The sequence below is a fragment of the Pygocentrus nattereri genome, chromosome 18 (genome assembly GCF_015220715.1).
Source record: "Pygocentrus nattereri isolate fPygNat1 chromosome 18, fPygNat1.pri, whole genome shotgun sequence".
Classification (NCBI taxonomy): Eukaryota; Metazoa; Chordata; class Actinopteri; order Characiformes; family Serrasalmidae; genus Pygocentrus; species Pygocentrus nattereri.
Window position 1 is genome coordinate 15892187 of NC_051228.1, and position 16094 is coordinate 15908280.

Here is a 16094-nt window from a genome sequence, read left to right on the forward strand (position 1 = left end):
ATTTGCACCAGTATTCAACTGTAGAGAGTTCTGGATTCTGCAGTTTGTGAGCGACTGAGCCTCATTAGAGAATTTCTTTCATACCCATTTCAGCCAAAAGGTAAAAGCTGTTGTAAATAAACTAGTATAGCTCAGAGCTATAATAGCACATGTGCATGCCAAACACACATGTGGAACATGTAATATACTATATCTTGTACTTTTGTTTTTATTTCTTTAATTTATTTTATGTTTTCTAACAAAAAGACTTTTGGTTACCCTTTTAACACACACTGTTGTCTTTATGAGTAAATTTTAGGATTTCTTTTCTAATTCTGTATCTGAAATGTAAACCTGTGATGCAAACACACATGCATGGTTGCAGGCCCACACACAGACATTTTGGCAGAAGCTCAATGGGGAAAAAGGCCTATATGAACATGAATTAAACTTTATTCATTAAAATTTTATTTACTGTACACTGCAGTCACTCTTACAGACAGTATATTCAAGTTTCAGATAAAACCAACCATACAGTTGTTCCAAAGGCTGCCAAAAGCACAAATTTAACTATATGTGTGAATCTGAACCTGACTGCATTATTCACTTACTACGTAGCATTTAGTCATAACTCTGTTTAAAAGCTCCACTGAGTCTCATAAAAATGTGTTTTTACTACAATGAAAACGTAGTGTTAAAAATTATTAACACCCCTTATTGCCAATTCAAAATAACCATATTATCAGATGGAATGCTTTCTTAAAGACAATATCTGCATTTTATTGGTAGGTTTTCCAATGCTGTGGTGATGTGTGACGGATGGGCGTTACTGAGGAAACCTACAGGCAGTTGTTACCACACCAGAAGGAGCACTCAAGAGCGATAAATCTCACAGAAACTAAGTCAAAACACAAGCTTTATTCCCAGTGCGAGGCTGAGCTTCGTTTCTCACTGAAACTGATCTTGAAGAATGCCGGAGGCAATATAAAATACATTTCTCATACACACCAACCAAGAGGACACTGAGGGCAAAGGGGCAGGGGCTCAAGCCACCCTTGAGCCCTTTTATGCATGTGCCTGCATAGCTGTTATAGTGTTTGAACCTTTATGCTTAAAATATGTGTAATACATTTCAATTCCACTGTAATGTTTTACATCTCAGTTAAGTAATTTATTACTAATCTTTGGGCTGTAATTTTACAGACTAATCACCATCATGTATCTCAAGCACACCAGCTGTCTAGTACTACAAATTTCACAGTAAGATCCTACACGCTGTAAAGTGATTCATTGTACTCACCTGCTTGTGTCAGCTGAGGTGATGGCGATGAGTGGTGGGATGCGGAGCGCCAGAGTGGTGGGTCGAGGGATCTGCTCTGTCTCTTTGCGCTCCCAGTCATTCTGATCGGCTTGTCGGAAGGCCAGCGGGGGCAGCTGGAGGTTTCTGGAGGACAGCCTGCGGACCTGAATGGACTCTGAGCCTGAAGCAGGACCGGCCTCCGCTTCTGGGGTTTCGCGAGAGCCATCAGACACCTTTGACAAAACACAGACAACCACAGAGTCTGGGATGACTTGGTGTGTCACAGCATTTAAATTGAAGAAAAAAAAAAAGAATGCGCTTTTATTATATGAGCATGGCTTGGGCCGGGGGAAGGGGAGAGTGAGAGGGAGAGATATTGAAGGAGAAGCAGCATAAAGTTAACTACACATAAGTAGCAAAGGTGTCCTGGACAGAATATCTTCTCTTATTTTTAAAGAACACCTAGAGGTGGTTCCACTACTGATTTATCTAATGTTTACCAACAGATGATTATAGAAAAATATTTTAACTATAGAAGGAGAAAGATTCATAGCTCAGGTAACTCTGATCTGTGCAAATTCACAATATTAGAGGTGCTTTGCAGTCATTAAACTAGCTTAAACCTTATTGAAATACACTCATAAGAAATGACTATATGTTAAAGAGGTTAGTCAAGTTTTGTTTTGATGTGTTTAACCTCTTTTTCCAGCAATTAAGATTTCCTCTGTCAGTCATAACACATTTCAGTTCCCTGACATTGTCCTGGCAGAGCGGATAGAAAACGTCTGGTAGGCTATAGCGCAACCCACCAGAGCAAAAAGCCACAGAAACATATCTTAACCATAGATTTACAGCATTAACAAAGAGGCTAGGTAAAAATCGATGCAGGCAGCAGGCGAGACCTGTTTTTATATATATTTACGTGACAGTCTAGATTACTGCACACTCAAAATAGATATAAAGATATAAATTAAACTTGAAAATAAAAAAAAGTTAGCAATATTTGTAGATAACTAACACACTCATGAGAACTTTCTCTGTTAGAACATGCTTTGTTTATTATTTTATTATTTTATTATTATTATTGTTGCTGCTGTTGTTGTTGTTTTATGATATTATATATTATTATTCTGACTCCCGGCTACCATACAGATAGTGTTTCTCCAGAATATCCTGTCTGTTTGGGGCATCAGGCTTCTGAATGGTTTCTCTGATCATACCCACCCATCTTGTTGCTGGTTCCTTTCTGTCTTTTACCTTCAACTGTTCCAAGCATAATTTTCTTTTCCTGGTTCTTTTTTTTATATATACTTTTTTGATCCCACAACCAGGGAAATTCCACCTCCGCATTTAACCCATCCATGAAGTGAAACACCACATACACACTAGTGAACACACACTAGGGGGCAGTGAGCACACACTTGCCCGGAGCAGTGGGCAGCCCTATCCACGGCGCCCGGGGAGCAGATGGGGGTTAGGTGTCTTGCTCAAGGACACCTCAGTCATGGACTGTCGGCCCTGGGGATCGAACCGGCAACCTTCCGGTCACAGGGCCAGATCCCTAACCTCCAGCCCACGACTGCCCCCGTATTCTTCTCAGAATATGTCCAAAATAAAACAGCTTCAGTTTGATAATCTTGGATTCAAGTGAGAGGTGAGGCTTGATCTGGGTCAAGGACTCATTTGTTTGTTGTCTTTGCTGTCCAAGATTCTCTCTTTATCAGCACCACATTTCACAGGCATCAATATTTTCTTGTCCTGCTTTCAAATCCATAAAGAACCACAGAGGAGGTCATAGCCTGGTATAATTCTGGCCACTGTTTGTAGAGACATTATTAAATACATAAAAAATGCAGCTGTCAAGCTATTTAAAAATGTAATCATGATTAATCACATGTGTGATTCATCAAGTGTGTGATTAATCACATTATCACTTTGTGTAGTTAAACAAAATTAATCAGAACTTTATTTTAGTTTTCGGTCTGTTGAAGTTGAACAAGGATATATTAAGAAGAGCAGTTGTTATGGAAGTCAAAGCATGTAAGTGCAGTTTCCATAGTTCATCAAATTAACAGGCTGTATGATTCCCAGTGGACTATGAAATACTTTACATTCTTGATGTATGTAGTATGATTTGTTTTATCTGCTGAAAGTGACACTTTTTTTACATGGCTGATGCCACAAAGGTCATGAAGAAAAAAACGTGACCTGAATAGGACCAGAGGGGTCCAACTACATTAGAAGTCTGTCCTTGATTGGTCCAAAGCTCACTCCAACTGGTCTAAGAGCTGTTTTTGACCCAAAAATCCCAAAGTTAACCTGTCCCAGGTAAAGCATGCAGAATAAGTTACTACAATGTTATAGCCTGGTAAAAACTGATCCACCATTAAGACAGAAAATCCAGGGTTAGCTGGCCATCTAAGAAGAAAGCCTTGCTTCATGGCACAGACCCCGGACAAGGAAACACAAGGTCTATATACACAAAGACTAACTAGACAAGACTAGGGAACACTGATTGGAAAGGCTGAACTAAGGAGTAGACAGGGTGAAGAGAAGACAAAGCGGAAGTGGAGCTAGAGACAAACAATGGAGATGACAGAATGTAAGATACAGAGGGAGGCGGAGTTTAACCAGACAAACCATGACAGAGTGTTGAAAATAAGGTTTAATTACTGTCAATCAAAGAGAGATAAAAATGTTGGTCATATTTATGGGGTAACATTTAAACAGGATCCAGGTTACATGTAGGCTGTAATTAATTTACAATGGACTAAGAGACATGAGTCTCATCATGTTTGACAGCTAATAATAAAAGTATGATCAAAGGGAAAAGCTTGACACCTAAACTCAATTCTTAAATCAATAACTTTCCTTTATGACAGAAAAAACCCCAAGAAACAAGAAGCAGGGTTCTAATTTCACTGTTCTAATCCAACTGTCCCATTACTTTTTTCACATAGAGAAATGTTTAAATGTCAGAGTGTGACCTCCACAAAATATACCTTCTTATCAAGATGATGTGTTTACTCTGCAATGAAAAGCTAATTATCATTATCAAATTGGCATCGACTTAACACTGCAGTCTCGCACTGCCTACAGCAACACAATGCAGCTTTACTGACCCACCACAAACACAAGGGATCCAGCAATTCTTACAAACTCATGCTTGTGTAATTTTTAAGACACTGTGTATGTTTGCATGCATTTAATAATCTGATAACTGCAGAAAATTAGATTTTGTCAGCAATCCGATCAACGTGTTGATTTGTGCTTGAGTAATCAGGTAATGGGAATATTTTGTGTGTACATGAGTCAGACAGTAATCGCATTTCTGCTTTGCCACGAGCCAATAAACTCACAGAAGTAGAAGTAGACGTGACGTAATGCAAACTCAAGCTTCATGCCGCGGCTGTTTTTCGCCATTTTAGCTGACAACATGAACACACATCATCCAGAAAATAAAGAATATTTAAATACCTCATTTCATCAAGCATGAAGTTTTTTTTCGTTGTTGGTCCAAATGTGTTTTGCTGCGTCTCACAGTAATGGTCTGTTGTCATACAACCCCAATTCCCAAAGTTTGTGTAAAACATGAATAAAAACAGAATACGATGATTTGCAAATCCTTTTCAACCTATATTCAATTGAATACACTACAAAGATAAAACATTTAATGTTCAAACGGATAAACCTTATTTTTTGCAAATATTCACTCATTTTGAATTTGATGCCTGCAACACATTCCAAAGAAGTTGGGACAGGGGCATGTTTACCACTGTGTTACATCACCTTTCCTTTTAACAACACTCAATAAGTGTTTGGGAACTGAGGACACTAATTGTTGAAGCTTTGTAGGTGGAATTCTTTCCCATCCTTGCTTGATGTACAACTTCAGTTGCTCAACAGTCCGGGGTCTCCGTTGTCATATTTTGCGCATCATAATGCGCCACACATTTTCAAAGGGAGACAGGTCTGGACTGCAGGCAGGCCAGTCTAGTACCCGCACTCTTTTACTACGAAGCCATGCTGTTGTAACATATGCAGAATGTGGCTTGGCATTGTCTTGCTGAAATAAACAAGAACATGAAAATGAAGTTGCTTGCGTGGCAGCATATGTTGCTTCAAAACCTGTATGTACCTTTCAGCATTAATGGTGCATTCACAGATGTGCAAGTTACTCATGCCATGGGCCCTAACACACCCCCATACCATCAGAGATGCTGGCTTTTGAATTATGCGCTGATAACAATCTGGACAATCTTTTTCCTCTTTGGCCTGGAGGACACAATGTCCATGATTTCCAAAAACAATCTGAAATATGGACTCGTCAGATCACAGGACACTTTTCCACTTTGCGTCAGTCCATCTCAGATGAGCTCAGGCCCAGAGAAGCCGGCAGCGTTTCTGGGTGTTGTTGATATATGGCTTTCACTTTGCATGGCAGAGTTTTAACTTGCACTTGTAGATGGAGCAACGAACTGTGTTCACTGACAGTGGTTTTCTGAAGTGTTCCTGAGCCCATGTTGTAATATCCATTACAGAATGATGTCGGTTTTTAATGCAGTGCCGCCTGAGGGATCGAAGGTCACGGGCATTCGATGTTGGTTTTCTGCCTTGCCGCTTACTTGAAGCGATTTCTCCAGATTCTCTGAATCTTTTGATGATATTATGGACTGTAGATGATGAAATCCCTAAATTCCTTGCAATTGCACGTTGAGAAACATTGTTCTTAAACTGTTGGACTATTTGCTCATGCAGTTGTTCACAAAGTGGTGAACCTCGCCCCATCCTTGCTTGTGAACGACTGAGCCTTTCAGGGATGCCACCCTTTATACCCAATCATGACACTCACCTGTTTCCAATTAACCCGTTCACCTGTGGAATGTTCCAAACATTTTGGAACGTTTTGGGCATTCCTCAACTTTCCCAGTCTTTTGTTGCCCCTTTCCCAACTTCTTTGCAATGTGTTGCAGGCATCAAATTCAAAATTCACATTCTGGCCACTACACATGCAGAGCCTGCGACCTAAGTGGCAAAATGAATGAACATGAAGATTTGTTTTGCATTTTTTAATTTAACAAAACAGTCAGGTGATTTTCCCACATTCACAAATATTCAGTGTTAATTATTACACTTGATTCTCCCACAAGATCTAGAGCCTGTTTCGTCAGGCACAGAACTAACTGCACCTTGCCAACTAGTGTTAACTTTACCCCTGTGAAAGTTAACATGACAGCAAGTGACAGCTTCTAGGCCTTATAGAATTCTGAGCTTTTCTTTGTAGCCTGCCACAACGGCTGGGTTGTTAAAATATTGATTTAATATCCGTGTCACTGCTGAGAGTAACAAAGAATTGGATAGCAATGATGACTTACAAGAATGACTATATCAGGAAAAAACAAGGATCCCTTTGTGTCACTTGTGTTTTGATTGGTATAATGAAAAAATAATAATAAAGTAATGAGGAACTATAGTTTTTGGTACTGAAGCAGGCATGTTCATTTTAACAAGATGTTTCAACCATCAAGAAATAATAAACAATACACTGTAATTCGTTCTTTATACATGTACCTGCAACTAAATGTATTTGATTTTTTGAAAACATTGATTCAAACTTTTGAATGGTAGTGCAGCTGCAAAATCTCCACAATGGGGCTGTCACTATCAACAACTATTCTGATGATTCATAGAGTAATCTGAGACACACAATTGTCATGGATTTATTTACTCAAGATACATTTTACACACATTGTGTAGCAAAAAGCATGTCCATAAAGCTCTTACTGCGAGAGACCAGTCTGAGAATCTAAAATATGCATCATCACTGTCAACTACTGTCTTCATCAAGAAGCTACATTTTATTTATTTATTTCCTAAACAAGTCATATATTTTAATTGAGCCATTGTGAGAGCCCTAGGCCACATTCAGCTCTGTATAAAAGTTGGAGGGGAAAAAAAACATATTTAACAGAAAAAACAGAACCCTTCACAACTAAACCTTCATTATATGTCCACCATTTGTCTTTATTACAGTTTGTTTTCTTTTCAAAAGAAAGAAGAAATCTGCAGGGATATTTTTTCACACCTCCAAAGTTCAGTCTTAGAAGTCGCTTCCATGCTTCTCACAATTCAAGTAATCCCAAGCACACTCAGTGATGTCGAGGTCTGGACTCTTCTCTGTTTGATTTGCATTTTATTTTTCTTTTTGTCTGTTTCCTTTTCTCAGTAACAACTTCTTGACAGCTACACATCCTTTCAGACTCATAGTTTTGAAAGGATGGACAGAAACACCCATGGATGTCTTCAGATTTGGGACGGATGGTGACAGGTTTGGTGCTGTACCAGAATTTGCATAGTTCCATAAGTCCAGTTATCTCTGTATATTTGATCCTTTCTTGGACTCCAGATTTGGAATTCTCCTGCTTCTTTTCCTATTTTCTGTTGATCTTCGCCTTCCAAGCTGTTGTGACTGAAGTTAAATAAATGAGAGGTGGTCTCTTTCCGCAACCTAGACCAACCTAAACAATGCCATTTACAAGACCATGTACTGATGAAGTGAAACTCTGGTGGTACAGAAGATGGGGTATTTGCAGAAATGTGCATTTTTATATTTGAAAGCCTCCCTCAAGCCTACGGCCCCAACTTCATATGTGGATTTACTTGGCCTACTGCGTATTTACTCTTCTACAACTTGTGCCATGAGGGACACTGATGTTTATGAAGCACTTCACATAGACTTTTTTCCCACAGGGGTAGTTTAATGCTGCAGAGAGATGTGGAAATGCCACATGGAAAAGCAAAGGAAGTGAACCGCTTCCAAGCTGCCATTTCATTTTGGTAAACAGTCAATCTAAATAAACTCTTAACTAATGACGCACCAGAAAATCATGGCACTGCTAATCTGAAAAGCTAAAGCTGTCAGTTACACCAGTGACGATATGTACAAAAATGATTTTAGACAGAAAATGTTCCACCACCCATGCTATCTAATGGTGTAACTATGCACTGTGCTGTATCTCATTATGTATTGTTTTCATTGTATACAGATATAAAATTAACAGACCAAAAATGTCCATTATTTTGCTATTGTATCTCTTACTTTTCCTGTTTTTCGTTTTGCAACAAGGCTCTAATGCACAATTCATTATTTATATGATTAGCCTGAGTCATCCTGTGAAAGCTTGGGGACATGCTGAAAGCAGAGTCCCCGACATAATGCACTAAGGGGGTCATTTATAATCAGAGCACATTCGCACACCCGGGGAACATAAAATGTGGCCATGTGGATACACAGGAAAGGAAATAAGAGAAGGAAGCACGGTGGGTTGGCTGTGGCTTAAATGAACCGGTACAGTATTATACAAACACTTACAGCATGACAGAACTGAATCTTTGATTAGGCAAAAACAAGAGCCACATGGGGGCTGTATAGTGGTTTCCTATTAGTTAACAGGTTTCTATAAAAAGGTTTTTTTTTTCTACACTGCAATCTGTGCAGAACAAAACTTACTATCTTTACCCAAACGTAAAGACCTGATACTGGGGACATTAGCAATTTCTGCATCTACATTTGACTAAGTAGGACTGCACAATATGTTGATTTTTGGTCATCATGTTCTAGTTAATGGCCTAAAAAACCTATTAAAAAGAAATTGAACTATTAGATATTTTATTTTAAATAAAAGCCTCCAATTAAATGGCTCTGGGTCATTTAGGAAATATTTAGCTTTAATGGAAAATTTCAGTGATCTTTCCTAATTTCTGCTTAATTCAGTTTTTAGAGTAGTCTGAAAAGCTGAAAGTCAGAATTGTTCATAGTGGTGCTGTTCAAATATTAGACATGTGGAGTTTTCAAAGTTTTCTTAATGCTACCTCACAGAAAGCTATTACATGTAACAATTATAAATAAGTTGCCTGATGTCTGAGATACTGCTTTGCTGTAGTTCTAAAAAAAAATTGGCAGGTAGATGCAAGGCATTTTAAAACTTTCCAGAATTATCACTATTGCTAATTACCAACAATACATATAAAAACTCAGATAACATATCCATCCATCCATCCATCCATCCATTTTCTAAGCTGCTTCTCCGTCAGGGTCGCGGGGGGGTGCTGGAGCCTATCCCAGCAGTCTTCGGGCGGAAGGCAGGATAACTGAACATCAAATAGTAAGTTAAAAATGTCTTGCATTCTCTTATTTAAACAAATCATATCAGATATTCAATTAATTTTTGTTGCATTTATTATTTTAAGTCAATCATATTACTAACTCTTCAAAGTTGAAAAAAAATCTTTTCTCATAGTACATTAAACATTTAGCATAGGACGTAGAAATTGAAATGCTTTCTGGAGCTCCCCAAGTGGCATAACTGTCTAAGCATTTACCTCATTATCAGAAGATTGGAGGTTTAAACCCCAGTGAGCCAAGTGAACCCTCAGGTTGAGTTCAATAAAAATATGCAGTAAAAAGTTGACACAAAATTTTGACTTGAGTTGGCCTTTCATTTTTAGTGCAAGTTTGTGTTGTTCACATTATGACCCCTGGTTCCTATCGCCACCATTGTAAAGAAAATCTGTTAATTCCTTTACAGTGCAGCATTCTTGAAACATTACAATGTAGTGTTCTTACATAGCACACACACACACACACTCCATATGGTATATATATATATATATATATATATATATATATATATATATATATATACACACACACCACATATATTGCTTGTTCTCCAAGGTCACAGAGTGTGCTGGAGCCTATCATAGCATTCATTGGACAACAGGCAAAAAACACACTGGGCAGGTCGCCAGTCCATCAGAGGGCAGACACATAGACATATATTGTCAGACACACTTAGGAGCAATTTAGTATGTCCAGACTGCCTGACTGCATGTCCTCATACTGAGGAAACCAGAGCACTCCAAGAAAACCCACACAGACACGGGGAGAAAATGCAAACTCCACACAGAGAGGACCCTGGTCGCCCGGCACTTCCTTTTTGCTGTGAGGCAGGAGCGCTACCGGCTGCACCACCGTGCAGCTCAATTCATTTATTTAACTTTTGAATTGAAGATACCAAAAGCTTTTTAAGGTAAAACTACTCTGAATTAAAACACACATGACTATGCAGGTTCCCTCAACACTGAGAACCCAAACGTAAACTAAAAAGACACATTACCCTGGTTCTAGTCTCTTTCCAGTAGCTCCTCATTTGCTTAATTCCAGCTCCATTTAAATCCATTCTATTAATTGATTTCAACCCTCTTAATGGCCTGGCCATTGCTTATATCGCTGACCTACTCTCCTTTAACTCTGGCTCAAGATCACTCAATACTGCCAATCAATCGCTCTTGGCTGTTCCAGGCTGTCTCAGTTAAAGCTCTGGGGAGCCTTTGCAGTGCCAAGGGCACAGCATTAAATTCACCCTTTCCATATCAGCTCTTAAATCTCAGCTCAAAGCTCATCTCTGCTCTGTAGCATTCAAAGGTGTTTAAAGTCAATCTGAAATCAAATCATACATTTTTTACCTTGTCAGTTCACGTGTCCGGTCATCCTAAACGTGATTTATGGTATTATCTCATTTAAAAGACAGAATTCCTGGTTTTATTTTTCAATACGGTTTTTTTCATGCTTTAAGGAAATAGAAAAAGCGTATTATGTAGTAGCCACATGTCTGTTTTTTAGTATTTTTAGCAGGCTGTCATTTCAGTGCACCTCGCACACAAAATTGGATGCATAAGAAACACAACTGCCTAGGGGTTTCTTGTAATATTTGCAGTTCCATGTACCCCACAGTCCACAGAGTAAACAACCTTAATATGAATACAGTTCAATTATCCCATCATGCTCATAACTGCACTCACACATAGGCAACGGCATCTGGGACACTGAGAAATCCGGATTTGGTGAGGAATTAATGCCTCTATCAATGCAGGGTATGTAATAAGAAACTATACAAATGTTGTGTGTCAAGAAGGTACCGGCAACAACTTATGCAAATATACAAATGGCCCTTTAAGGTATTTCAGTCTCAGAGGAGACTGGGTGAGCCTGTTGTATAAAGGGCACACCGGATGGCTAGAACAGAATATGCAATGAGAGCCTTGTCCTTATTCACAAAGACACAGATACAGGATGCTCACTATGTCTTGAGTGTCACAGGTGATGATGTGCACGACTAGGTCATGTCAGTGAAACGGATATTAATAGATGTTCCAATCAATGAAAGATCTCAGTTCATTAAAGCAGATCGAGAGTGACACAGACAGCACAGGTGGCTCAAGCACAAACAGTCTGCTATTCTACGGTTAGGTGAAGACACTGTGGGCTCGATCTACGTATGAGCGCAGGTGCAGCGCAAAAAAATGCAGGCGCAATATGTGCTCACCATGTGGCATGAACTTCTATTTGATTTACTAAGGCTGACTTTACATGATGAAACTTTCATGTAACTTTGGTTTGGTTGAAACCTACATAAAACTGAGTTGCACTTGAGTTGCATGTTGTAAAGCATCCTGCAACTCATTTGCCAAACTCACAAACACACACACAAACTCAGCTGCAAAAAGTGAAGGAAGTTTCATGAAGCAACCAAAGAAAATGGCAAAACATACAACCTTCACCAAATCGCTGGACAAGAAAACAAAACTGAAAATGAAGATGAAGACTGGACTGTTGAAAAGGAGATCCCTTCCCTGAACTCAAGGTTGACAGTTTTTCATTTTGTCTGTTTTATGAGTCATAACAATAAATGTGAGTTTCTCAATCGTCTGCGTCAACTAGCCAGCTGACGGTAACAGCTGTTTAAACAGCTGCTTGTGACAGCGTTTATTGTTTTTTAGCCTATTGTATTCATGATTTACATAACTTGGCTAATAATTTCCTTCTCACTTCACTAATTTTAAACAGAGCTCAGATGCATTTGGGAGCCAAAATCTTAAAATTATTACAGAATCGGAGACTGAGATGTTACGAACCTGAACGTTTTGCGTGTGACTTTTATTGTTTTTAATTTGCCTGAAAGTTTTGCCATGTAAAACCAGCCTAAGGCTATGCAGACGCCTGCAAACTGCACACAGGACACCTAGTAGCTGCACTCCTGTGAGGTGCAGGGTTTAGATGTGAAATAACACAAGAGACAAAGAAAGGTTAATGATGAAGAGATTGCACTGTTGATAACGTTTTCCCATCCAAAACATTACAGGGGAATGTGAATCAACTCCTGATAAAACACTGAATTTGCAAACAGTAACACAGACTGCAAGCTCATATTGTGGCTACATCATGGTACTGTGTTGTCTCATATACGTACATCTGACTTCAGGTCTTAAATAATGTTGTAATTATTCAGCATGTCTTTGGGGCTCATACTTCCATGTAGCTGCTTTGACTATTTCTGCTGTTAAATGAAGCTCCTCATCAACAGACTTTTGAGATACAAATGCAAATTTAGTGTTTTATTAGGAGGACAAAATCACTGTAAAAACGACCACCATGACTTAGGATTTTGTTGTCAGCTGCATTTCCAAAATCTCCCCATCTTCTGTGTATCCACCCACATTTTGCTCTTTTCAGACCTCACCAATGTAGCTGTAGGTTTATCTGTTAAATTATCTGAGCAGTGACCGATATTTTATGCACATGACATATTGAATGCTAGTGCTGTTTGTAGACCAATGTAGCTGTTAGTTTATCTGTATATTTCTGGATTCCTCACAATTCCCTCAACTAGACTTTCTCTTATGAGTGACAGATCTTTCTGCTGCTGCCCCCAAACTCAGAATTCTTTCTTCAGATCTCTGCTTTTTTCTTCTCTTTAGTCTTCTAGACCTTTTTTTGTGACATTATGTAAAACGTTATTGGGTTTGTGAAAGGTGCTATATAAGTTGAACTTACTATTATCATTATATTTTCATCAAATAGAGGAAACAGCACATACAGCACTCTGTGAAAAGTCATTAAATTGAACACTAGATGTTGGAACATTGCTGCGAGGATTTGATTGCAGGTACTGAGGTTGGATGATTAGCTCTGGATCCACTCCAACTCATCCTAAAGGTATTGGATGGAGCTCCTTTACTGCAGAGAACACAGTTCCACTGCTCTGCAGCCCTGGTGACACTAGGATCATGTGTGAGAGCTCCAGACCTTCCTGTTCTATTGGCAATGCCTTTCTTTGGACATTTTATAAGATGTGCATGCACAGTTGAACATCTGTATCAGCAATGGGTTCACCTTAAAACAGATTTGAATAATTAGAAGGTACATCTAAATACTTTTATACATACAGTGCATATAGAAAGATATATGTCATATGTTTTCATCTATGGCATTACCCTGTTCTAGAGTTCCGGTCTGGACCCAGGTGCCAGAAATAAAATGTGGCTTATTAGTAATCTTTGAGGCCTCAACTCTACTTACATTTACATTACAGAGTTCTAACATTCGCCCTATGATGGCAAGATCACGAGTTCTGGAAGTCCTAGAGAGCACCTCGCTCTCTCTAGGTGGGTAGCATGGTCTGCCCCCTCCTCCCAACCACTCAACACTACACTAGCCAATATGAACAGACATAACACAATTGCCAGTTAGCGTTTCTCTCCAAGCGTGTTGAGCTGATATTATTTTAGCTGCAGTTCAAAAAGATGTGGTGACTAACTTCAAGAGTCTCAGAAGAAACTTATGGTAGACTTTACCCTTCCAACTTGGTAGCAACAACGAATAGTAAATAAATAGTTTTCTCAGTAATTTTTAAGACACTGATGTTCCTCTGACACTGTGTTTCCCATATGAAATAAGGCAAGGAAGCTTAATTCAGGCCTGGAACGGGGACTCAAAACTCATTAAAAAACGCTCATAGAGTCAGGCTCACTCACCATGTGTGTTCAGCAGTGATGGTACACATAGCAAAGATTTCATACCCAACGGATGACTAACAAGTGCTTTCGTAACAGTGTCAGTTACACAGACATGTTTAAGGCAATGACTAAGCCTAAATCTGTGGAATATGTAAAATATTTGAAATCACTTTAACGTAAGAAGAATATAAAAGCAGCCATTCGTTTAATGTGGCCCTCAAGTTGCGCCATAAAGAACAAATTTACATTTTAATTACATAAAATAAGCACTGGTAAAGCATTTCTGAAATCATGACCTAATTAGAGGAGTAAAGGAACAAAGCCGGGAGATCAGATACATTCCTTAAAAAAAAAAAAAAAAAACAAAGGTTATTTTGGGAGATCTCAATAGCACTGCATTACTACAAACTCCAACCACAGTGTAGCACGAGGAAATAAACAGCACTGTTTGTTTCTTAGTTTAAAGCCACTAGACAATTACTATATTGCAGAGGCCTATAGCAACGCCTCATGGTTTTGCAGCTACGCGTCTTGCTTGAAAAGTTTCTCCATTAAAATCCAGTCAAATTGCATTTGGATCTATATCTTCAGGTGTCACAATTTGCTCTTCTTGTTTGTTTGTTTTCAGGCTGCAAGCAAACAGAATTTTAGAGCTGTTTTTTCCTGCAGAGATATATTGTTCTGGGAGTTAAGCTCTGGGAGTTGTAATAAATTATGTAATAAATGTTCAAGCGTAAAGAAAGAAAAGGTATTATTATCAGCATTATTGCACTGTAAATTTACTAGATTCTCTGCAGTTTGTCTTGTCAGTTGTAAGAATGGATGGGAATAAGGAAAAAGAGGAAAAAAGAGCTTTATGCACTTAATTCCTGTTGTAATACTGGAGGATCTCAGACAAAGCCACTAAAGGTTCGCACTCCATGTAAATGTTTACATGTGGAAACAACCTTAGTGAGGATGCAGACTATATTTAAAACTGGGGTGAAATCCACTGAGCTTGTGTAGGTTAATATTCTGCTGTGGTCAGTTAAGGTGCATTACACAACTGCATACACATCACCTATTTTTAGGCACTCAAAGGTAAATGAACAAACCAACATAAATGAAACTGTCATTTTTTAATACTTTATTGTAAAACCCCTTGTAGTCAATGACTGCCTAAAGTCTGAAGCCCGCAGACATTACGAGACACTGGGTCTCTTCCATAGTGATACTGTGCCTTCAGTAAGTGAAATGCATGCTTGATTAGACTGAAGTCAAGTGACTGACATGGCCACTGCAGAACATTTGCCACAAAAGGGGGGACAAGAATGCAAACCTTGTCCATTATACCCATCTGAGCAAAACAAAGTAACATACTTTATCTTTATATCCTGCATTTTGTTGTTTGTTAGAAGGGCTGTCAAAGTTAATCCTTTAATAAGGCCTTAATACGATAAACTATAACTTAAAATTTTATTTTAAATCAATCACATTGCATTGCATTTTCGTCCACACAACTGGCGCTCACTGGATATTTTCTCTTTTTCAGACCATTCTCTGTAAACCCTAGAGATGGTTGTGCATGAAAATCCCAGTAGATCAGAAGTTTCTGAAATACTCAGACCAGCCCGTCTGGCACCAACAACCACGCCACATTCAAAGTCACTAGTCACTTGACCACCCCTACATGCCGAAATGCATTGAGTTGCGGCCATGTGATTGGCTGATTAGCTGTCTCAACAAGCAATTCAACAGGTGTACCTAATAAAGTGGTGAGTGAGTGAGTGTGTGTGTGTGTGTGTGTGTGTGTGTGTGTATATATATATATATATATATATATATATATATATATATATATATATAAAACACATATACACAAACACATGTATATACATACCCTCTTATTAGTACCAGGTGCTTCTTGTTTCCCCTCAGTGTATTTATATCCCTGTGTTTGCTCAGTCCTTTTGTCTTG

The 16094-nt window shown here is 38.7% G+C and overlaps 1 protein-coding gene across 2 annotated transcripts in view; it reads right to left on the minus strand.

Annotated features, from left to right (window-relative positions):
- LOC108425192 (cAMP-specific 3',5'-cyclic phosphodiesterase 4D-like) overlaps window positions 1–16094 on the minus strand; it is a 264509-nt gene that overhangs the window by 235045 nt on the left and 13370 nt on the right. For both annotated transcript variants that reach the window (XM_017693666.2, XM_017693667.2), the window contains exon 2: window positions 1280–1512. In XM_017693666.2, coding sequence (XP_017549155.1) covers window positions 1280–1512 — 233 coding nt within the window. The remainder of the gene's footprint in view (window positions 1–1279; window positions 1513–16094) is intronic.